Raw genomic sequence first — 24,620 nt, 5'->3', positions numbered from 1 at the left:
ACCACTGTTACCAGTCCAAAAAGACAATTAGAAACTAGAGTGGAGGATAACCATCACTCTCTGATAATTGTATTTTAGAGCGAAACGGTTGAAGAGTCTAAATAACGTAACTAGTCACCCTTGGTGTGGGGTGTTGGTGCAGAAGCAGTTGTGCATTCCTGCAGTCGGTGCTGGACAGTCTTAATAGCTTCACAGACAGCCCTTGCATCTGTGTTGCAAAAGTTACAGTTGATAACAATCTTTTTTATTTTTTTCCCCCCAAATTTCCTACTACTATGATCCTAGGTGCTAGACATGCACGCAGTAAACACAGTACAGTACTGTACAGCTGATTCGTGGTTCCTATTTGCTTATGTAGCTTACAGTTGTTGTTTTTTTTGATTGTCAGTGTGCTTATTATAGGTACTCATACAATCCTAATTCCTATTTATATTTCTCAGTGTAGTTCAGATTCCTGTTTTCTCGGCCACCCAGTATGGTGTTCAGTAATGTCCTCTAAGAGGAAATGGAAATATGCATAAAAATTAGTTATGGTTGTTGACTTTATGAAAACGGGTGCTTTTTGATCTTGTGACCTCTTTAACATGACTCGAAAACAGTTTTTATTTTATATTTCCTGTTTTTATTTCATTTTTTTTTCAGTGTCAAACAATCACGGCAGTTTGTACTGCGTGTTTAGGTGCTTTTGGGAATGCAGTAAGTGAAGGAAGGAGTAGTTAAGGGGGCCAACAAGGGGAAAGTGCCATTAAAGTGCTAGGCTTCTGAAGTCAAAGTACCAAAGGTCAAAACCTACCTTTATTGCACATCTATAATTTAACTTCTTTACCTTTTGGTACTCTGCACCTGGATATTATTATCTCAGTGGCATTTTACAAACTATGTTCTTATTATGATTTTTTAATTACCTGTCACAATTTCGCAGGCATGTTTTTCCATGGGTCACATTTTTTTTCTTTTTCTTATGGGTCACAGTTTTCTTTTTTTGACCCTGTAACTTAAGAAATTCCAAAGACTGTTAAAAAGCCTAAAGAGCATGCATTAGTTTAATCTTTCCAACAGAGCGAAACAGTGTTTTCTATTAGTAATGATAGACTGACCCGATAAATGAACCTGCCTAGTAGTTTGCTTGACTTGGGAATGAACCCAGGGAGTATGAAAGGTACAGATAATGGGTGCTAAAATAAGAGTGAAATGTTGCTGAGTGTTTCTTCTCATTGAGGTAATGGGAGATTTGTGGCAGGCCAGCCAGGGGTAACTCTTTCAGCATATGTGTGTGCAGGACTTGCTACACTATATCGCTACTGCCCTCTCTGTGAACTGGGCAGTTTCCTTTCACCACTTTATTTTAACTCGGACCACGGCAGCTGTCTGAAGGCTGTAGACGTTATGCTTAACTAAATTTGTACATGCTGTACATCTGCCAGCAAAAAGCAAATTAACCCTTGTTCCATCATTCATACATTATTTCACATATTGCAATTCTTATTTTCTCAACTTGTTGTCCACCATTGTACATTGTTACATGGTTGATGGCATATTTATGGGAATTGAAGCAAAACAGTTCTGCAGCTGTAGTAATGGGTTATCTGTATGAAACGGTCATGACTCCAGCTGTACAATAGGAGTTACCTTGCTGATATAGTACCGATATCAGAGACAATGAAGATAAATCTTCTTTTTGTTGGTGTATAAATAATGTTTTCCTTTTTGCAGGCTCCATAGCTTCCATGACAGTTATTGCTAAGTTGTCATTTACACAAAAGGTTATGTTTATTTAGGAGACACTGAGCTCTCAGACATTTTAAAACAATATGGGTGCATATGGCATGTCTTGCTAAGTGTTTACAGGCTTTTAAAGCAAGTACAATGTTGTGAACCATGTTTCCCAGCTGATACGTCTTTGCTTTGTGATAAAAAAAAGAAGAGAAAGTAGAGTGGAGTTCATGTGCAGGCAATTTGAGACTCCAGAGAAGGGTCTGTATTCTAAAGACTAGTTTGACAAATGGCTGCATGAAATACCTATAGATACTAGATTCAGAAATCCTTAAGATTCTGTCTACAAAATGACTAGCTGCCAGTGCAGGTAAACGTATGCACATAACAGGTAATGGCATTGCATACTGCAAACATTTGGATTCACATTCCCTGAAAATATAACAAGCTGCAAATCTGTCACCACGTAAGCTGTATAGACGCCTTGAGTGATTAGCTGTATGTTCCAAATGAAATTCCTTTCAATTTAGTCAGGATCAAACTGCTTAACATTTCATAATTTGCATGTATCTCTTGCTTGTAGAAACCATTCCTCACAATGACAACCGATCAGATAGGCTGATGATTAATCTTCTTTATCATGTGAAATTATGTAAATCTGTTTCGCTCAATTTCGACTTGACACGACTGATTGGCACAAGAACAAAATATTTGATTGCTCAGGAAATAATTCTTCTGCCCTCCTTTCATCCATAGGATCTTAATGCAGGCCTTTCTAAAATTCTCTTAATAGTCTCTGAATGTACAACCCTATAGAATATCTCTCGTCCCTATTAAACACCCTCCAAAGCTTCCACAGCTGAACAGAGAGAATCCCTTTCCGTGTTGTTTTAAGTAACACTACTTAACACATCCTTTGCCATCCTGCTTTTATAGAGTTAAATAAACCCTCTGAAAGGGCACTAGGGAGGACTCTGATACCTGCTGATCAGCTGGGACTAGAGGAATGCTCTTGGTGTCCAGAGAAAACTCTTTGTTCTTTGTTACTGTACCTTCAAGTTCATTTTATCTTACTTGCCATGTATCTTGGCAATAGTGCTTAGCAAGTTTTGATTGGGTTCATAGCACAGTAAATACAACTAATTCTAATACTTTTCTGGAGACCAGAATTTGAACATATGAGTGGAATATGGAAAGTAAATGCAAAATAACCCATATTCCCTCAGCCAAGGGAGGTACCCATTCACTTGTGTTATTAGGCAAGAAGCTTTAAAGCTTGGTGTGCGATTAAGGACAGCTCTCACATGGAGGAGTTATTCAACGTAAAGGCCCAAGCTGGTGATGAGATGGAAACATTGGTGATATACAGTTTTAATGTGCAGTCTAATCAATAATGAGAAGAGACCAGTGGACTGAGAATCGTCTAATGGAGCAACTTTTTTAGTCTGTTTGACATGTTCTGAAGTTGTGTACTTTTAAGGAACAGCTCAGTAGATTATTTGTCAAAACTGGATGTTTGGAAGGAAAAGGATGTTGCTACATTTCCTAATTGAAGGGGGGGGGGGGGGGGCAGCAGCGTCCTGTCAGGGCAATTAATTTGTTGTTGCAAAGGAAGGACAATGGTCTTCAAAGGGCAGGTCTCACTTTTATGTGTGAAGGATGTGTCACGTTGTGTCCAGAAGTTGTTCCCTACTGGGTTGAATAAGGTGGAGTATCTTCCTTTCCTCCATTTACGATAGAGGTGATTTTGCTTGACAAGGGAGCCCCTCAAAAGACGCGTTACCAGCATTATTTATTCAAATTCTGTTGTAGTGTATATGCTGTGAATTTAGGTTGAAAGTATACACTTTGCTAGAATTAACGCGTATCACCTAGGTTAGGGTTCAACTCAAGTTCATATGCATTTAAGGTGGAGAAACTCGAGGTGTAATATTTTTGAGCAGTGCGACAGTGTTTGAAATCCTCTCAATCGCATCTGATTAAGTTGACCAAATTCTAGTAGCTCAAACTTGGCGCAGTCAAAAGCATAAAAAATGTAACTTTAAAAACATATAATAGATTTAGTACATTATTGAGGAATTCATGGCATATAGAGTTAAAAATTATTTTGTTTTTATAAATGATTCTTTCAAAACATTTTCAAATTAGGCTGTAATAACAACACATCCTTGTTTTCATTCCTAAACTATTTATGCTTAGTGCTGGTTTGTATAGCCCAGTCATGGCTTCATCGGGAGAGAACACGCATCCCAGCTTTAAACAAATACAGAAAAGTCATGACCCCTTTGTTTTGATATTTCCCCTCTGTTCCAGACAGGGAGGAAAGCCACTACTATTACCAAGAGACACAAGTATGAACACAAAACCTCCACCACAATTTATTAAATAGCGTAGATAAATTTATCTTTCACACAGTAGTGATCTGTCCTGGAACACGTCTTAGTCAGACTGCCTAAAGAACATACAGCCAGTCAATATCACAGATCAAACAATTTGATTTTCATTTGCTGTGACTTTCTTTTTGCTCCTAATGAGAAGAGGGTTATCAACTTAATGGAGAAAGAATGCTTTACCTGTCACAGTGTAAATCTATAGGTTCACCTTTGGGGTTTTTATGTATGTCCCTTTTTTGGTTGTATTTGTGGAACTGCCTGCTGTGTGTGACAAAGTTCATGGTTCAACTGAAATGTTGAACTTGTTACGGTATGTGACAGCGCAGTAGTACAGTCTAAATCAACCTCGTACAAAGTTTTCATAATCTAAATCTTGCTTTAAGATGCTGTCTGGGTCATTTTGGATGGGAAGATACTTTATACATTTTTTTAAAGGTTTTTTTGTAATGCTATTGACTACTGCGGACTGAGAAATGAAAAACAGCACCTTTTTAAACACTGATTTAGTGTTGTTAGTTTAACAGTTCAATGAACTCTACCTGACCTCCATATTGAAGGCTTCCCTGGGACAAGTCATAGCAGCATTGGTGATAGGACTGAAGCTTCCTATCTTATTTCACATGCTTCGGGGCTGTGAGTTCACAGAAACAGTCTGCATCAGATTGAACAGCTTACCAAGGAGTTTATATGTTTTATTTTTTCCTAAAAATATGTTTTTGGAGAAGGAAAAGAAATAGAACAGCTTCTTCCCCTCATTAAAAAAATATTGAGAAATACTATATGCTGATAAAAAAAAATACAAATCCCTATACTGTATGTAGATTATCTTTAACAAACAAACAAAACCACAAAAACCAATGAACCCTTAACTTCAGTGTGGACAGTGTGCAAAACTGGTAAACCAAAGCATTTGAATAAAATACTGTACGTATTGTAATAGTGTGGTTTATATATAATGTATAGTGTTCAGTTATTTAACACTGGCTTTTTAAAAAGAAAATATTTTACACATTAAAGACTGCCAAAACATCACTAATAATTTAAACCACTGGAGTGAATGTTGTGTGGGCAAGTGTATTGGAATTCAGTGCCATCAGCCAATCAGCTTCCAACTAGTGGTCTTCTGTCTGAAGGTAGATGCCTGTTGTGATATCAGCGGATCAGGTGTGATTTTTCTGTTTTCATTTTCCTGCTTCGTATGCTTATCAGTGCCCACTATAGGTAAAAACCTTATTTTCTGCGCTATTATAGGCTCAGAATTTGCTTCAAAAATAAGAAGCAGCTCGCACTCCACGGACAGCTTGCTGTGTGTGTGTGTGTGTGTGTGTGTGTGTGTGTATGTATGTATGTATGTATGTACAGACGTGCTCAAATTTGTTGGTACCCTTACAGCTCATTGAAATAATGCTTTATTCCTCCTGAAAAGTGATGAAATTAAAAGCTATTTTATCATGTATACTTGCATGCCTTTGGTATGTCATAGAATAAAGCAAAGAAGCTGTGAAAACAGATGAATTATTGCTTATTCTACAAAGATATTCTAAAATGGCCTGGACACATTTGTTGGTACCCCTTAGAAAAGATAATAAATAATTGGATTATAGTGATATTTCAAACTAATTAGTTTCTTTAATTAGTATCACACATGTCTCCAATATTGTAATCAGTCATTCAGCCTATTTAAATGGAGAAAAGTAGTCACTGTGCTGTTTGGTATCATTGTGTGCACCACACTGAACATGGACCAGAGAAAGCAAAGGAGAGAGTTGTCTGAGGAGATCAGAAAGAAAATAATAGACAAGCATGATAAAGGTAAAGGCTACAAGACCATCTCCAAGCAGCTTGATGTTCCTGTGACAACAGTTGCAAATATTATTAAGAAGTTTAAGGTCCATGGAACTGTAGCCAACCTCCCTGGGCGTGGCCGCAAGAGGAAAATCAACCCCAGATTGAACAGAAGGATAGTGTGAATGGTAGAAAAAGAACCAAGGATAACTGCCAAAGAGATACAAGCTGAACTCCGGGGTGAAGGTACGTCAGTTTCTGATCGCACCATCCGTCGCTTTTTGAGCGAAAGTGGGCTCCATGGAAGAAGACCCAGGAGGACTCCACTTTTGAAAGAAAAACATAAAAAAGCCAGACTGGAATTTGCTAAAATGCATATTGACAAGCCACAATCCTTCTGGGAGAATGTCCTTTGGACAGATGAGTCAAAACTGGAGCTTTTTGGCAAGTCACATCAGCTCTATGTTCACAGACGAAAAAATGAAGCTTTCAAAGAAAAGAACACCATACCTACAGTGAAACATGGAGGAGGCTCGGTTATGTTTTGGGGCTGCTTTGCTGCGCCTGGCACAGGGTGCCTTGAATCTGTGCAGGGCACAATGAAATCTCAAGACTATCAAGGCATTCTGGCGCGAAACGTACTGCCCAGTGTCAGAAAGCTCTGTCTCAGTCGCAGGTCATGGGTCCTCCAACAGGATAATGACCCAAAACACACAGCTAAAAGCACCCAAGAATGGATAAGAATAAAACATTGGACTATTCTGAAGTGGCCTTCTATGAGTCCTGATCTGAATCCTATCGAACATCTATGGAAAGAGCTGAAACTTGCAGTCTGGAGAAGGCACCCATCAAACCTGAGACAGCTGGAGCAGTTTGCTCAGGAAGAGTGGGTCAAACTACCTGTTAACAGGTGCAGAAGTCTCACTGAGAGCTACAGAAAACGTTTGATTGCCTCTAAAGGTTGTGCAACAAAATATTAGGTTAGCGGTCCCATCATTTTTGTCCATGCCATTTTCATTTGTTTTATTATTTACAATATTATGTTGAATAAAAAATCAAAAGCAAAGTCTGATTTCTATTAAATATGGAATAAACAATGGTGGATGCCAATTACTTTTGTCAGTTTCAAGTTATTTCAGAGAAAATTGTGCATTCTTCGTTTTTTGTGGAGGGGTACCAACAAATTTGAGCACGTCTGTATGTATATGTGTATATAGATAGATAGATAATACATTTTTTAAACGTTTTTGTAGGGACCATTAAAATATTTGTTGGATTTTGTACGGTACAAAAGGGGATCTAACTCATATAAGGTTAGGTCTGCCACAGGCCATTGCCACACATGAACTTCAAGTTGATGCATGTCTCCAGGTGAACTGACTCAAGGAATGCTAACAACAGGTGTTGTCCGAGACAGCTAATTATCCAGCACCTTGATGGACTGCTTGAATCTGTTTCTTTCTTGGACATCAGCAAACCTTTTCTGTGAAAGTGTCAGATGAGCACATGGGATCTGTGGTATGTTGTATGTGCCATGCAGAATTCATGTCATAGTTTCTGGTGGATAACTTTCTTTTTTTTTAATCACACATGCATTATTGATGGACTCCTCAGTGAGAATCTCCATTTTAGTCTCCTATTGTTGACTGCGCTTATACAGTGCTGTACGGGTGTCTGCAGGGACGGTATGAAGACTTTCTCTATTAAGGTGGGAATGTAGGATATCCCTTGCTGTCAAGCCCCTGTTAGCTGTTATTAATGAGTCCCTTTTGTTCTGAGACACTCATGAGAATCCAGGATAGAGGAGCATTTGTAGGTAAAGGAAAAGCGTTTTGCTTGAGCTGAAGAGAAAATGATTTAGTATCGACTTTTGAGATCCCATTCTTTACAGGGCCATCTCAAATTGAACCTTGCACATAAACACAACTCTTTGCATAAGCACAAATGTAATAATCGGGTTCAGTGTCTTGATAACGAATTCTGATGCAACTGGGTCATTCCATGCCAACTCAGCCAGTGCCGTTGCCTGTCCGTCTCAGATTTTCCTAGAAAAATTCACCTGGGTTTTTCAGACACACTGAGTTCAGAAATGATAGCCATTTTTTTTTTTTTTATTTCCCCTTCCACCTGTGACCTTGCAAAGGTAAACCTAAAATGAGACCAGAAAAATCACCCTAGGTGCAATTTAGATGCTACCAACATGTGTAGCACCTTGTTCTTCTCATATTGAATAGGGCTTTTCAGAAAGAAATACAATGAGCAACCTTCTCACTGCTGGCAAATTGCCAGATGATGGGTAACTGACGAGTTTTACTCGAATTTCAGCCTAACCCTTTACCCTGTAGGAGATATGGGTCCTACAATATAATGTTCTAGAAAGGCACATTTTGGCATTCCTGCCCTTTACAGTAAAAGCATATTCTACACAATGCATTTCACCACAGTAATGTTGAGTGCCAACTGTATATATAGACAATGTGTACAAAGACTTTTCATGAATGAATAGAGTGTGTATACAAAAAAACAAAACAATATTGTGCTGGTAAAAAGAAAGGTGAGGCAGTAACACAGCATGGCTCCAGCTGTTTACTTGTGTAAAGCAGTCATGCTTGCTGTGGATTATAGTAGGTCTGTGTTCTTGAAGGGTGGTGTTCCACTCCTCCATGACGGCAGTCTCAAGTTCAACAGCATCCAGGCTTTGGGGATTGTCTTCTCAAGTTCATGTCTATAATGTTCCCGTCTTTTTTTTATTTTATGATTTGGAGGTGCTCGCACAAAGCCAGGGATTCTGCACATCTGTTTCCATTGAGGGTGTTTGAGTGAAGGAATCCTGTGTGGCACACTGTATGGTGAAGGAATCCTGTGTGGCACGCTGTGTGGTGAAGGAATCCTGTGTGGCACGCTGTGGCTGTATGTGTGTGTGTGCTCTACTGTTCTCTGGGTGTGTACATATCCTGCCAAAACAAATATACCCCCCCAGGGATGCATAGCCTGTCAGTGATATATATTGGAGCCGTACCCAAGGTGTCACGTACTAGAGTTTACATATATCCAGAGAACCACCTGTGCAATTGAGATGAACAAATTATTGAGTGTATCAGACTCTGAGAATTTGTTTGTCCTATTGTGTGTCTATGTAATACTTATGTATACGTGGAGAACTGCTATTCCAACTGTGATGAAACTTGGCATTCTTTAGCACATAATCTGTAGCTATATTGAGGCATCTGTCATCCCTCTGTTTATCAGCCATTTTTTCCGGTTCATATTGGCATAAATATTCTCTGCAGCGGGCATTAGTATTAAAAAAAGATCTTATCTGACTCGGGACATTTAACTGCTGCCACAGTTATTTATCTAGCAGGATTGCTTGCTGTTTTAGAAAATAATAAATAATTCATGGTTCTAGTCAGGTTGGACCACCTCCAGCAGCTTGAATAGCTTGGGCCTGTGTGGACATGGAATCTACAAGATATTTGAAGGTCATTTGTGGGGCTTCTACTTTATCCTTGCAATTAAGTCAACTTTAGAAACAAAATGCTCCAAAATGCACCAGAGACGCTATAGGTGGATTGTGGTGTGCTTTCTTATGGAGTGCGCAATTACACACTGCCGACTGCATCATATTTTTTTTTTAACACTGTCAGTTAAGCTGGGGGCTGACAGTAAAGTGTAACCACAGTATTAATAACAATGCTGCTTAGTACTTGGAAATTCCTGTAGTGGTGTCTTTGTGTTTTACGAAGTCGTTGTCATTTTGCCGCCTCATAACTGCATAACAAGTTGGTACAACTTTTCTACTTTGAGCATGCTGATTTGTCATTTTTATAAAGTTTCCGTCTTCAATATTTTTACGTCCAGTTTTGTAACCAAGTTAACCGTCGTCCTTTCTGAAATGCTGCTGTGAGAAATCTTGCCACATTGAACTTTCTCATGATACATTAATCTAGTGGGTCACGGACTTCTGCAATATTGAAACAGAATATAACGGAAGACTCTGAACATGTTCTATATGTTAACAGATAAAAGTACTCACATGAGTAAGAAACATCATAAAGAAAGTATGGAATCTTATATTTCCTTCTTGAAGTCAAATTCCTTAACAGCTATTTTTCTATTGTATGATGTAAGCTTTATATATGAGATTGTATTGCTGATTACATCTCAATAGCCTTATCCTTTATTTAAAATTGTAAAATAAATAAATAATGCATAAACAATACCTAGGACAGTGCCTTCTAGCCATGCAATATATCAATTGTGAAGGGTATAGCTTCTGTTAGTTAGCATCAACATGTTTTTTTAGACAGTGCTTGTCCAGGCTGGTTAATTTTTTTCTAAGGACCGCTTCTTTACCTCTTTATATCATTCATTGACCTGAAACAGCTATTTAAAGAAGTAGTTATTGATGTGAATCTTTTGTGCCGTGCTATAATACAACTGACATGATTTCAATGTGAGGTTAACAAAAGGTCATATCATTTACATTTCCTTTTCACTGAAAAGGTGCATCGCCTTACCTAAAGCTTTTGTTTCTTTATTTTGAACATATTTCAGCTTCCATGATATTGAACGATGAGCAAGTGGGTGCATGTTTTTTTGTTATGGGATATGTTTCAGTAAAAGTGTTTTATTTTTATAACCCAACATTCATTGTATTTTGTTATACTCTTTCTTATATTTCAGAAAACATATCTGTAGTTATCAACTGGCAAAAAAAATCAACTCTCTTAAAACCTATGCATTTGCTAGATGTTACACTATAACTTTAACAGGGCTTGTGGTCATGGAAAGGGTACTAGGTGACTTTCATATTGCTGTTATGAAACATTTTTGAAGCTATATCCCTTTTATTTTTTCAGAAATGCTAAAACAATCATAAGAAGTGGCTTAAATAAACCAGAAAGCATGGTATTCTGAGTGAGTGAAAAATGGTCGGGAAGATTAGTATTTTTTGTTCTTTATAGCATGTGAAAGTGCACTGTTAGCTTTGCAGGTAAAACAAGAACTCAATTTAATCAGAAGTAGATAAAACGATGTGACTATGATGACTTGCTGCTTTTATCACTGAACTTTGTCTGACCTGGTGAACCTCCGAAAAGCCTGCGTTGATTAAAATAGCAAATGGGTTGTATAATAGGTAATCTGATTGTGAGTTTTAAGACTTGATATGGTTCAGTAAGAGGGCAAGAGTGCAGCAGACATGCAAATGATGTAAGGAGTATTTTCATTGGCTTTTTCATTTTCACTAACATTTCTGTATTCGTGTTTCCACAATCATTCGCTACTCTTGAGCTGTATTTTCTTTGTCTGCTATGTGTCTCAACAATAGCTCTGCCAAAGCTGCATACGTTCTTATGAAAAGAGAAAGCCTTGCTGCTTTTAATATGGGGTTTAAAAATAGTCTGGTGTCATTTTGAACTTTGAAGCAAACAATCACATTCCGGTACATTATGCTTTTGAAAAAAAAAAAAAAACTTGTTTGTAGGGTTCTTCTGAGGTCAACGTTGTTCATTTTATTTCATTCATACCTTCAATACTCTGAATCAAATTCAGTAGCAGGAAGACAAATGTTTTAGGGAATGGCTTTGTCTGTGTACTATGCACTGAAGAAGGCACGAGCCAAAGCGTTTGTCTGCAAGACTTAGTTTTACCTGACTTAAATGCATCATACGTGAAACCGTGAGAATCAATATCACCTGTTTGAAAGGCCAGTTGTTCTTTCCCTAGATGGATTGGGGTTTGAACTGATGTCTTTAAAATGGACGGATGGCTGAGGGCACCACAGGCCCCCACATACAGTCTCTGGCTCGGAGGAAATCTCCCGATGTTACTTTGTAACTGTCACTGTGTGTTACCATCTCGATGTGTTTACATTGCACATGGCTGCAACTTTCTTTAAGGTGATTTAATGAGCCATTCAGCGACAATAAAGATCCATACTGTCTGCAGCCGTACATCAAAAGATAGTTTTACCATCGTTAAAAGGACATTTCTGTCGCTAAACTAACTTTATACTGATGTTTTTTGTTTTGCCCCAGATTTGTGTGGAATCACTGTTTTATACACAAAGCTTGGCCTCCATTTCTGTAGGGAATACTGCAGCATATAGTCTCACATTGGTAAGTTTATAAATAGTTAAGCAGATACTTTTTCACCCCAAAAATATATACAAAACGTAGAGGTGGAATTGGCAACCAATTTCTTAATTGAATATCAGACAAGTAATAATCTGCAACAATCAATGAATTAGTATTTTTTTTTTAAACTGACTTTCCACACCTGTGAACATGCATGTGGATATAATATACATGTGCTATATATGCATTCCTGTATTAGTAAAAAGGAAGAAGGCACCCAATTTCGATTCTGCCATTTCTCAAGTCTAGTCTAGAAAGGCACAAAGAAAGTTTGTGTTTCTGCATAGCTAGTTATGTAAGGCTCCAAAGAGAGCACTAGGGGGATTTAATCGACGGTTAAAGTTACAGTAATGTGCAAAATATAAACAGTAGCACCCCCAGGGTTCCAGGAGACTCCAGTAATAAAATGAACCAAACACTTGTTTTCTGCTTAATTCAAATTAAGCAGAAGGCATTCACAAAGCCTTATTGGCTAAAATGTTCCTAGAACCACTCTAAAAGAGCTGTGCCTTTTAAAACAAAGTGATAAAATAGAGTACAGTGAAATATTCAACTGCCGCCATTGACGTAGATATATTAATTTCTATAATAGGATTGATAGATGAAATGGTAGCCATATTAGTCCAGAGCTGATAGACAAAGAGAAGGAGATGTGATACCTTTTATTAGACTAACTAAATAATAATTAATCACAAGCTTTCAAGACCTCAAAGGTCTCTTCTTCAGGTAGGTAAGAGAGATTGATGTTTACATTCAAAGGTGGCATCAGAACTTTAACAAAAATAACCCATTTTGAATCGGTACAGTTTTAATGTGAACATCAATCTGTCTTTCCTACTTTCTCCTGAATAAGAGACCTTTGAGGTCTTGAAAGCTTATAATAATAGGACAAAGTTTTAGTTGATATGCATTTTTTAAAACGATGTTAAGAATGTTTATTTAAAGTGCTAACTTGTGAGTAATCAAAGAAGGTCTTAACCTTATTTGCTACAATGGGCATGTGGATTACATTTCTACTACTGTTTTCAACATGTAATTTACTGGTGTGCAAACTGGAATGTAATCAAAGCCTGCCTTCTGGTGAGTGAACAGAATTATAAACTATGAAGGCATTCATATTCAAGGTGTCAAACAGGACTGAACGATTGTGGGATAATGTAGCTTCAATGCACTCCATATTTCCAAATGTCTGTTTTGGAACCTTTTCGCTATTTTGAAAGAGTCCTGTGTTTTCTATTACATATGCATACAGCACCAAAAGTTTAGAGGTTAACTGTAGCTCTAATCCCTTTAGCTTGGGATTTTCAGTTAAATGTGCTAAATAACTGATGGCACAGTGTGTAAAGCAGTCCTTCAACAATGTAAGTCCAGCAGCAATTACATTGATTTACTCTGGACCATGTTCAGTTCAGTGGGTAGAATAAAGGGAACCGAGTGTAAAACTGCTTTCACACTGGTGCAATAAATTCTGTATATCCCAACAAAGTTCGAGCAAAATGGCTGGTAATTGAAAGTAAAAAAAAAAAAAAAAAAAAGAGAACGTTCTTTAAAAGGTGATAGGAGGAAAAGTTCAGCAGCATCTATCATGGTCTCTGGACCTGCTGCGATAGGAGGGAGGGACATAAAGGTGTCAACGCGGGAGCTGGGAGAGTAGTAAATCAGGGTTAGTGGAGCTAGCGTAGGAATGGTAAAGCAATGCATCTGCCAACAACGCAATGCCAATTAATTTTTTTCTCTCAGTGTCGAACAAGGACCTGTCCCTTTTCATGACCCTACTCTCTGGATGAACCCGAATCTGATGAAGCAATCCTAACCAGTACATACATACACCTGATTGGCTGAGCCACTGGGAGCTGTGCAGTATATTGTGAACCTCTGGTGCGGTTTTGATAGAAACTGTGTGGAAGTGTTTGCTACGGGCTGTTTAATATGTTGTGCATGTAGGTCACTGTGGCACATGTTTGCCTGAGGTAATGAAGGCTATATCTTGGGAACCACTTGTCTGCTTTTGAACCTGTGCATGGGCATTGTTAAGAGATACTATTCCGTGTTCTGTGTATGTGGGTCACAGTCCTTGTATGGTCCTGACACCTGTAATCGTGTTTATGTGTGTTCTTTATATACAGTACCTTGCCATGATTAGACTTTAGAGCCTCTATTATATGCTTAAAATGCATTGACCTAAGGGCTCATCCAGTTTATCAGCGTAAATTGTTATCCTTGTAACTGTATGGGTGGCGTCTTATTATTATTATTATTATTATTATTATTATTATTATTATTATTATTTCCCTGTCAGGAAGTTTCATATTGGGTGTAAGCATTACTTTACCCTAAAACAGATAAAACCCTGTTTGCTCTCCATGAGACTTCCTAATGAAGTGATCTAAGAAGATGACTTATGAAGAGGCGCTGTCATTTGAATAGAAAATGATGTGACTACTTACAATTGGCGTGTAATTCAATGTGTTCCTTCCAGCTGTCTCAAAATGAACAGGCTGCAGATGGAACCAATATTGTAATCTTGAACATTTGTTTTAATAATTCCTTAAGATTTGCTTCAGAGACTTTAACCTTTCAATACTGTTCATCTGTGCTCTGCTCGTCGCCAGCATCAGCGCTGTGCAGATACTGTTATTACAGTACTGACACCAGTTGATATGTAGAGAGATAGAAACCTAGATATACGACCAAGCTGCTGCTTTGGTTCCAGTTATAATGTAAAAAAAAGACATGCACTAAAAAACAAGACCAGAATAGGTGCACTTTATCATCTGTTTATTCTATTTCTGTGTGTGTGTGTATCTATATATATATATAGGGCTATTATAAATGGAGTCCTGGCTCCAGCTGACTTCAGACAGAACCTATCGTGACTAAGCAGACCAGCATCCTGAAATCTCGAGAGTACAGTACCAGCAGGGACGCAGGGAGTGAGCAGCTCCGTGAGCTCTGAATGTCTGAGGTCAGACAGTGGCTTGTGCTGTAGTTTCATGTTGATGTGCACTGCAAGTAGATGCAACCACAACTTCCACTTGTGCATTCCTGCTGTTTTTTAAACATTTGCCAGTTATTCAGTTATTTTAAAATGAACCCCAATGAGCTTGACAATTTACATAAAGGGATATTTGTACATGAATATATTTTTTAAAAGGGGTTATATTTTGTGTGAGTGAAGTAAGAGTGTTATTTTTGTTTGTATATTATTACAGGTCATATTCCAATATCTGCAGAAGCCACCTAGTGTCCAGATGACCACAGGATAAGCGATTGAAGAATACGCATTGGAGTTTAGTTTTGTGGCAATTGTCTTCCAATCTTTTACACACCATGTCAAAATCACTAATAGAATGCTTTAAATGTTAAAATAAAAACAATTCTGTGGGTAATTAACGTTTTTATTTTCCACTGCTGAACTGAAGGATATACTTTAGAGGGTATATGCTTACTTAATAACATAAAAATCATTAAGCTATTAGTGATTGCAAACTGTGGCGAGACTAATACTTGCACACATTGTTCAATGTTAAACATCCTTTTGTTAAAGATTTTTTCTGAAGTTGTGCTAGCACAGTAACAATGCTGAGCTTTCTCCAGTACTTTAGATCATGTGCTACAATTCACAATGTAACTAGAGGTGGCAAATAAAAAACGATTTTTGTCTGGCACGTAATTAAACGATAATGAATGTGTGATGGGTCAGAATTGTAATAAACATCAAGGAATGCTGAAGCTTTGATATCGTAGTTCACTTGGAGTACACTAGCAATAAAAGATAATTACTATTCCAAACTATGACCTTATCCTCCTCTGACCTGGTAATGATTTAAATAGAGGTCTGAAGTTTTGGAGCAGTGAGCTACATTGCATTTTAGGGTCCTGCACCAAACCACCCTTCACAGGGATTTGAGACATCAACAAATTACCTTAAACTTTACTCATTTCCACATTTTTTTTCCTAATGTTTAGTTTTCAGAGTTGATGTAGTGATGGGATGTTTGTTTGTTTTTTAATTACATAATATACGAACACTATAAATAATGATGTAATGATATATAATTTATTTTAAGTGTAGAATACTGCATGAACATTCTTAAAGACCTGTGTCAGTGTTGCTGGAGAGAATGTTGGTGAATAAACTACAGAGTGCATTGAATTTTACAATATTAAAAGTTAATGTAACGCCCTTTTACGATAAATACAGTACAGTATAGACACAGCAGCCAGCATATACTAAATGAAGGAAACTGAAAAATTGTAGCCATTACATTTAAATTATTATTTTGTTTGTGTTGTTTTTTCAGTTCATGCAAAGTTAGATTTGGCACAAACCTTTAATCCATTGTATGAAAAGGGAAACAAATTGAGGTTAGGAAAGCACAACAACACTTGACATTTCAACAAGGTTAGCGAAGGTTCACAGGGTCATGACTGGGCCAGTTTATCAGTAACACCATGTTAATATGCAGCTGTCTCTGATAACCTCACATTATCAAAACAATATTGTGTCTCCCGTCCGTGCTTTATGTGACTATGCTGTTACAATGCCACTGAGACTTTTATTATGTCTTGTAGGAGGGATTGTCTTTACTGTCTATAGATCACACATCCAGTACATTTCCTGTGCACCAGTTTAGTTGATCATATGTACAGTGTGCTACAATACTAACCACAAGATGTATGGGATGCACACTGTTAAAATGCATATGCAGAGAACTGTTTTGAGGTTCTGTGTTTCATTACAGTCAGTTTCTGGACCTGTAGATGGTCTGTGCATATGTCACTGACTGAGGAGAAGAACTACCAAAATCAATATTTTGTGATATTACAGTGAGACACTTGTAATCATTTACTATTTGGAAAATATTGTAGTTGTGATTTTCTTGTGGCACAATGACATGTGGCATTATAAAACAAGGTATGGTATGTGGTTCTTCTTCATTCTGCCTCCTGTGGGTGTTTGCAAAAGGACTGACATCAATAAATATTATTTTCTAGGGTGAAGGTAATCTGATTCTGGACACGATAGAAATGTTCTATAATTCAATGCATCATTCATGGATCACTATAAATGTAATCTGACTTCACATTCTGGTGTGGTGGTTCCTGAGTTCACGGTAGGATAAAGAAAACATTTTCTAATGTTGTGTTGCAATGCAAATCCAATGCAGTTTACCCAGGTGCCCAAATTTGAATGGCTGTTCATGCAAAAAGTCTTGGGATTCAATAACCATTTATGTTTCTGTGGGGAGTGCTCATGCAGAACAGATGTATCAAATGCACCGCATAATGTGTGATTGCAATATGAACAAGACTTTGTATTTATGTTCAAAAATATTTATTTCAATAATTTCCATACAAACAACTTGTATAGCTTAAATAAGTTGTAGTGAAATACAAAAACGACTAAACAGTAGATTTCTAATGTATATTTGTTGTCTCAGCTTAAATAGAATAGTTAATTTATAAAGAAATGCATTTATGAATCACAAGGATCCACACTTATAGTGCTTAAATGAATAGTACAGAGGTTGTGCACAACATGTAAAACTTTTTTTTACAAAAATAAGAAAAGGGCTTATATATATATATATCTATTGTATTACAAATATACAAGTTAAATATAAAATATTCAAGATAACATATCAATTCTGTCTAAAATTATTTAAGAAGGCACTATTTACAATTTTATTACTACCATAATAGTTAACATTCTTTTCATTAGTTTTTATGCCGATTTAGTTAAAATTGTCAATAAAACTGCTGAATTTGGTGGGGAGATTGTCCACTGGATAAACGGTTGGGCCTGTTTTCATTGTCGGGGGTCCGTTCAGGAGTGTCCAGTTACATTTCTTTGTTAGCTCTACTAAGAATATCTTGAGGAGGATCTTGGCAAACTCCTTGCCCACACAGCTCCTGGAGCCCCCACCGAATGGGATGTAATTAAACCGGGAAGAATCTTCAGGAGAGCTGGTCATGAAGCGCTCTGGGTTAAAATCCTCCTTGTCAGGGAAAATATCGGCTACGTCATGCGTGTCACAAATACTATAAATGACATTCCATCCTTTGGGGATTTGATAGCCCTGTTGACAAAAACAACAGACACACAAGTTAGAGATTTTCAAATATGATTCAGCTCTTTACGGGTGCTGTATGGGCTTATTGTGTAACGTTGCTGCACAAGTCAGTTGGTTGTAGTGTTCACTTAAGGAATTAAGCTTTACAGTATACATTAAATGTAAGAAAACAGAGCAGACAGTTGCTTTACAGAAGTGTGAAGGGATGTTGGCTCCCGGTTTAAGACCAAATGCTAAATTACTAAATGACAAGCATGAAATTGCCTGCAAATTGTCAGAGGTTATTGACTGCTGTTGTGAGTGACCCTGTGGACCTTTTTTTTTTTTTTTTTTAGTGTGCATAAATGTTTCTAGTCGTTCAGACAGGAGCTTACTGCATTGATGGAGTTTAATATGGCCTGGGTTTCATGACAATATTATAACATGTTCTAGGTCTTGTGCCCTAGAACACTGTGTAGTGAGCAAGTACTAAAGCTATGAGTGAAGCTAATTGACAGGAAGCTTATTTTTCCTTAGAGTGTGGCTTGCATTAGCTTCCTCAATGCCAAATAAAGCAAGCACAAAATGACCCTTGAAGGTGTCCAAGCCAAATCAGCCACCTCATGTACCTGTCTGGAAGTCAAACAGTTATGTTAAAAGGTCTGTGCTTCTGTATTCAGTTAGACACTTTTTAAAAAAATTGTGTAAAACTATTTTTCACCATAGACCTCCATCAGTTTGAATACTTGCAAAGCTGTGTTTATTCTGACATGCAATTACATCAAATGCAAGCTATGGGTGTGTTTTTTTTTTTTTTTTTTTGGTAACAATGAACACACAAGCAAAATTACTTTTAAGAAAAGTTTCAACTTACGTTTAACTCAAAAGTCTTAAGAGCCACCCGGAAAGCTCCTGGGACAGGGGGGCTTATCCGTAGAGTCTCTTTGATGACACATCCTATGTACTTAAGCTGTCCCAGCATTTCAATGTCCATTTGTTTATCTTGAGAGTTGCTCCCTAAAATTCCCTGGAAGAAAAAGCATAAAAGATTGTTTTAACCAGAACACATTTATATTACTATTTCAGTATACACTAGAGCAATAACGATACCGTGTACATTAATACCATTTTAATGTTACCTTTGTGTGAAGCTCTTTTCTCACATTTTCAACCACCTCCTGGTGCAGACCAAGGAACATCACCAGGGATGTGGCAGCGCTGGCTGTAGTTTCGTGACCCCCAAAAAGCAATTCAGTTGCAGACTCCTTCAGCTCCTGTTAAAAGAAAACGTTACAATGTTAACAAAGGTCATTGTTGGTAAAGACCAGATCTGCTTGCACAGATAGTTGTGGCTAGGAGAAACTGCTAAATTATATCGAGAAAGTGGTCTCGCGTTTACCTGCATGCTGAGCGGCTCTCCGTTTTTCTGACAGTTCTCAATTAACAGCTGAAGCGCATCTTTGTACTGGCTTTCTTCGTGAGGCTTAGAAATCTTTGCTCGGATGTTTTCTTCGATTTTGGAATGGATAAAATTGCGAGCCTTCAGACCCTGTGGGATAAAATATTGATACAATGTTTTACATCACAGCCTTCCATTTTAATACTCTGGGAACTAATGTAAGCGCACCTTAAACGTGTGGAGACTAGAAGCCGACACCACTATAAATTAATTGTACAGCAGCAACCGATTTATTGATCAAAATGAATTACCCTATATAAACCGCTGAAAGGGACATCAATAGGAAGAGAGAACAGGTTCCTGATCATTTCCTCAAACGCATCCACCAACTCATGCTCGTCTCTCTTGGTCTGTTCTGGCTCAAAGCCGAGGAGGATCCTCATAGCGATGCGGAACATTAGGCGCTTCACCTCGGGGTAGACCAGCACGCAGGAGCCGTTCTCCAGCCACTCCGACACCGCGCTTCTCACTTCTTCCTCGATCACTGGGATGTAATGTTGAAGGGAATCCGTGGAAAAAGCCTTCATTATCACCTACGGAAAAAAGTAGCAAAAACTGTTAATTTATCCGAATTAAACAATGGAGCGATGAGTGGACTGCAAACCTCTCCTCTTTCGATACCCTGTGTATTGAACAGAAGGTTTTCTACTTGGAGAAGATAATGTGAAAAAAAATATATTTTGTCATACACTGCATAGGATTTTATTTATGTTCTTGTAAAAAAAAAAATCACAACTAACTTGTGTTTTACGCACTGGGTTAAGAGAAAATACATTTGTCAGTTTTTCCCCCGTTTACAGTAATGCTCGTTGGAAAGCAGGATGATGCATTACCTAATGTTACAGCATTTACCGCAGGTTTGAATAATTCATATAATAAAGTCGTTGAAAAAGCTTGTTGGTCTTACCTTTTTCCTGTTTTTGTGCTGGGAGTCATGCAGATTGGAGAGAGAGCCTGAGCCCAAAATGGTCCTTACAGAAGCTGGCCACTGAACAGCAACAAGTTTATGTTCACCCATTAAAATCTGCCTGACATTTTCAGCTCCCATAACCCGCACAGTGGGGCTACCGAAGAGATGGGTTTTGTAGATGAAACCGTATTTCTGGCGTTTCATCTGTAAGAATTTTCGTCTCTGAAAAAAAAAAAGTAGTTTATTAGCTTGTATTTTACGCACTGAATGTTTATATATATATATATATATATATATATATATATATATATATATATATTCCCAACTAACTACTGGTTAACAATGTAGCTGTTAAAACAAAACAAAAAACATCCACAACGTTTCTGTTTTCGATACAGAACTGCCTGAAAGCAACACTGTAAACATAATCTGTTCAATTTTGTGGCGCTACTGTACTACTTTAAAAATACACTCAAACATTCTATAGGTAAGCCTTTGCAGATAATTATTTACAGATAGACGTGTACATTTTATTTAAATAAATAAATAAATAAATAAATAAATAAATAGATAGATGCCTTTACCTGTAAGACCATTTGGAGGGTCTCGCCAAGGAATGGTAACCCCATAGTACCTGGCGGAAGGGGTCTCTGGCATTTAGGGTCCCGTCCACTCACGATATACATTTCCCATAGCTTAACAGCTGCTAGAAACAGCAAAATTGGAAGCACAAGTGTGCAAAGAAAAGTTGCAAACAATGTGTACCAAACCATTTTTTTAAATCGGCGTAAGCGACTGCTGCAAGATTGGTAATGCCTTCTCACTCCCCTTGGCAAAAGAAAGATGCTCAAAGTATGTGCTCTCGGCGAGTGTGTTAGACTCCAAGGTTTATACCTCCTTTTATACCCGTTTCCAGGTCTCAGCCCTTCTGTTACCTTGGTCAGATAAATTAGTTCACACAAAGTTCATCTTTAATTGCAGATTGTGCCATTCTACTTGCTCCGCCCACTGGAGCGACGCTGCCCAAAATCCTTACCATTTGTTATAAACGCATTCTAATACCACCTCCCGTTGAACCAGACAATCCTTAGATTTAACTCTGAAAAGGTGTTAATTTCCAAACACAATAGGAAGCATCTAGGGTTCTTTGTAGCAAATATTTCTGCAGTTTGCACTCAGTTCTTAGGCTTAAGTGTTAGTTCTAATGCCTGGGGCGGGCTTAATTTGATCCTCGTTTTAATTATTTTTTAAGTGCTCTAGGGATTTTTACACTTAAACGCAGATTTGTTGGCAATTTTTTAACTTAATTTTAAAGGTTGGTTTAATTAGCCTACTTTAGTGATTGCCGTGGGGATCGATAGGTACATTTTACATGCGTCAATCCAATAATTTAGTTTAATTATTATTTTTTTTTGTCTGTTAGGGGGGTGGGCGGTCATTTTATTATTATTTATTTATTTATTTTTACCTGATTTAACTACAGTACTTATAATTCAGTTTTGGAGACCTGCATCAAACCAACCTCTGATTACGGCGCGCCCTTACATTTTTGCTATACTGTACTGTAAAAAGTATACCTGAAAAAAGTTAAGTCGAGAGCTTTTAAACATGGGACGTGGCACGAGGAAGATTGTCAGTAGCTCTAAAATTAGAGTTTGTCCTGGCGGTAACCCCGGATTACAACGAATCCCAAATCCCGCAGAAACCACCAAAACGTCAGGCAGAAGTGAATTCCTAAAATTATGATATCGTCCTTCCTGCAGGTTCAAACTAGGGTCAGTTTGTAAAGTAAGGGAACATAGCGCAAGGTTATAGCAGAAAAAGTAAGCAATCCTTCACTGCAACTAATGTGGGGAACGCATGCAATGTTGACCAAAAACATTGAGAACAAGATGAGCAGAGGGAACACCGATCCGGTCCCACTTCACAGCAGCTTCACCTTTGTTTTTTTTTCTCTTTGTTAATCCGTCAGGCGATACTTTTCAGCGATGTGCATGACGTTTTGCCCTGCAGTTTACCTTTGATTCTTCTGCGCCCAGTCTGCGACACACAACTATTGTATTGCTATTCAAAACATATGTTGTCTATAGTATTAAGTGACCTTTATACATTTTTACGACTATCGTTAATCATTCTTTTTGTCGTGTTGATCAGCATTGATAGTGATACCGAGCGTAGACCCTCTGTAGGCTTCTGGTTTATTTAAAGCTACTAATTCAGCTCTGAGGAGAGAACCTAGATGGAATCTGCTGTTGTTAATTTGATATTATATGTCGTGTTTTTCTTTTCTCCGTTGCTTATATATATATATATATATATATATATATATATATATATATATATATATATATATATATATATAATTATAACACTCACTGTATAAAAGCATTCTGGCGAAGCTTCGCCAGGATTTAAACAGTTAAAAAACAATAGTCGGCGCTATGTATCTCCACCCTTTTCAAGACTGGTGCTACCTGAAGTTCAAGTCTATTTAACTACACCGTACGTATAAAGAAGGTAATTTTTTAGTAATATATATATTATAAAATTCAACGCTTTACCTATAGACATTTTAGTCTAGCTGTGTGTGTGTTCGTGTTCAATGCAAGGGTATTTAAAGTATTTTAATAGGATCATCCGTGTAAAAAAAACAAAACTGAACTGGTCAGAAGATGTTTGCTTCTATGACCCATAAGCTACTCTGGAGGTTAGGTGTGTAAACACTCAGTCCATAACGTTTTAAATGCAGTGTGTGTGTGTGTGTGTGTGTGTGTGTGTGTGTGTGTGTGTGTGTGTGCGCTCTTCAGAGTGTGATGACGTCTGCCCCTGAGTATTGTCAGCGATTAGCGTTGGAAAGCGCCGCGATGCCCTGAGGGTTGTTCCCATTCCCGAGCGCTGACCTTCTTGTAACCTAACACGGACCGTGACATCTGGGTGAACTCTGGAGGAAACCTCGCCAAGTTCAGTGTCCATCAAATAACGAGATACGGGAGCCTGAGCACCAATAATTACATGGAGACCTTTATTATCTCCACAGCAATCTGTTCTACTCCTGTCAGTCACAGAAATCAAATAAAGAGCATGATTAAACCCACTTACAGTAATCTTGTAATTGGGTCAGGAGATAAACAGCCTTTTCACTGGTTTGCAAATACAACTTAATTGACTGTAGAAGCCATGGAACAGGCTGTTTCACACTTATAGACCAATTTAAAATTATGTTGCACAAAAACGATAGAATAAGAACGTTAATTTTAACTCACCATTGGACTCTTTAGACATTTATAAAATACATGCATACTCTTGTGACTTGTACCTATGCCCTGTACTATACCAGTAGCCATAACTACATTTACGTAGAATCAGGACCCATTTGGAAACAAGATGAATACACCGTGGTGCACCTTTCCTGTGCTGTATTTCAAACACAAATAAAGTATTAATTTAGTTCTACTGTGGAGCCGTCGCTTAGTTGTATACATAAAGGTCTGGATTATTTTGAAGCGGCTTTGGGGATGCACTAATTAAAGTTAGTCATTGACACTTACACCCGCCGCCTACTGATTTACCCAATGTTGACAATAAAGATTCACCTTAAAGGCAAGGTCAGGAGGGCGTAGTCTTATGGTTCACAAAAGGGTCATCCTGCCAACAGAAGTCGGATCACACTATAGGTGTAACCCTTTAATGTTTCCCTTTGGGAGAATCATATTATTACTTTCTTTCTTTTTTTAATGTTTGGCGCACATTTTTATATTTAAGTTTGATAAACAGACTCAGAAATGTAGGTAACAGATAGTCAGGTTACTTGAAACAAGCGCCTTCACTCGTAATTGGATGTTGATACATGCCTATAATTTAAACAATATGCATGAAAACACACACACACAAAGCACTTTTTGTTTGCCCATAAGTAAACGATCAGTTAACGTGTTATACATTTTACCATTAAACTATAGTTGAAGAATTATTGCAGAATCATTTTCATTTTTTGAATACCTGTTCCCTGCAAAAAAAATAAATGAACGACTGCATGATCTGTGTTAAATTTAGCACAAAACGTGCCGCATTTAAGCCCATATTGAACAAACTATTTTACTAATTTACAGTGTGTTGCATTAATAACAATTTTTTTTTATAAATAACAACACTGAGCCATTTTGT

At 37.6% G+C, this 24,620-nt stretch overlaps 2 protein-coding genes across 4 annotated transcripts in view; one reads left to right on the top strand and one right to left on the bottom strand.

Moving 5' to 3' along the window:
• The window catches only part of slc22a15 (solute carrier family 22 member 15), a 54,002-nt gene extending 38,239 nt beyond the window's left edge, over positions 1-15,763 (top strand). For all 3 annotated transcript variants that reach the window (XM_059035803.1, XM_034030134.3, XM_059035804.1), the window contains exon 14: positions 15,244-15,763. The gene's annotated coding sequence lies outside the window, so the exon portion shown is untranslated. The remainder of the gene's footprint in view (positions 1-15,243) is intronic.
• Positions 15,764-17,368: 1,605 nt separating this feature from the next.
• LOC117418537 (cytochrome P450 26A1-like) lies at positions 17,369-21,603 on the bottom strand. Its single transcript, XM_034031696.3, has 7 exons — positions 21,041-21,603; positions 20,454-20,678; positions 19,798-20,079; positions 19,487-19,636; positions 19,227-19,361; positions 18,962-19,114; positions 17,369-18,114 (listed from the first exon to the last, which is right to left on the bottom strand). The coding sequence occupies exons 1-7, from the start codon at positions 21,227-21,229 to the stop codon at positions 17,770-17,772; spliced, it is 1,479 nt and encodes a 492-aa protein (XP_033887587.1). The 5' UTR covers positions 21,230-21,603; the 3' UTR covers positions 17,369-17,769.
• Positions 21,604-24,620: the final 3,017 nt, after the last annotated feature.

This window comes from Acipenser ruthenus, chromosome 13, assembly GCF_902713425.1.
Source record: "Acipenser ruthenus chromosome 13, fAciRut3.2 maternal haplotype, whole genome shotgun sequence".
NCBI classification, from domain to species: Eukaryota; Metazoa; Chordata; class Actinopteri; order Acipenseriformes; family Acipenseridae; genus Acipenser; species Acipenser ruthenus.
Note: the sequence above shows the minus strand (reverse complement) of the source record. Positions and strands in the feature narration are given on the sequence as shown.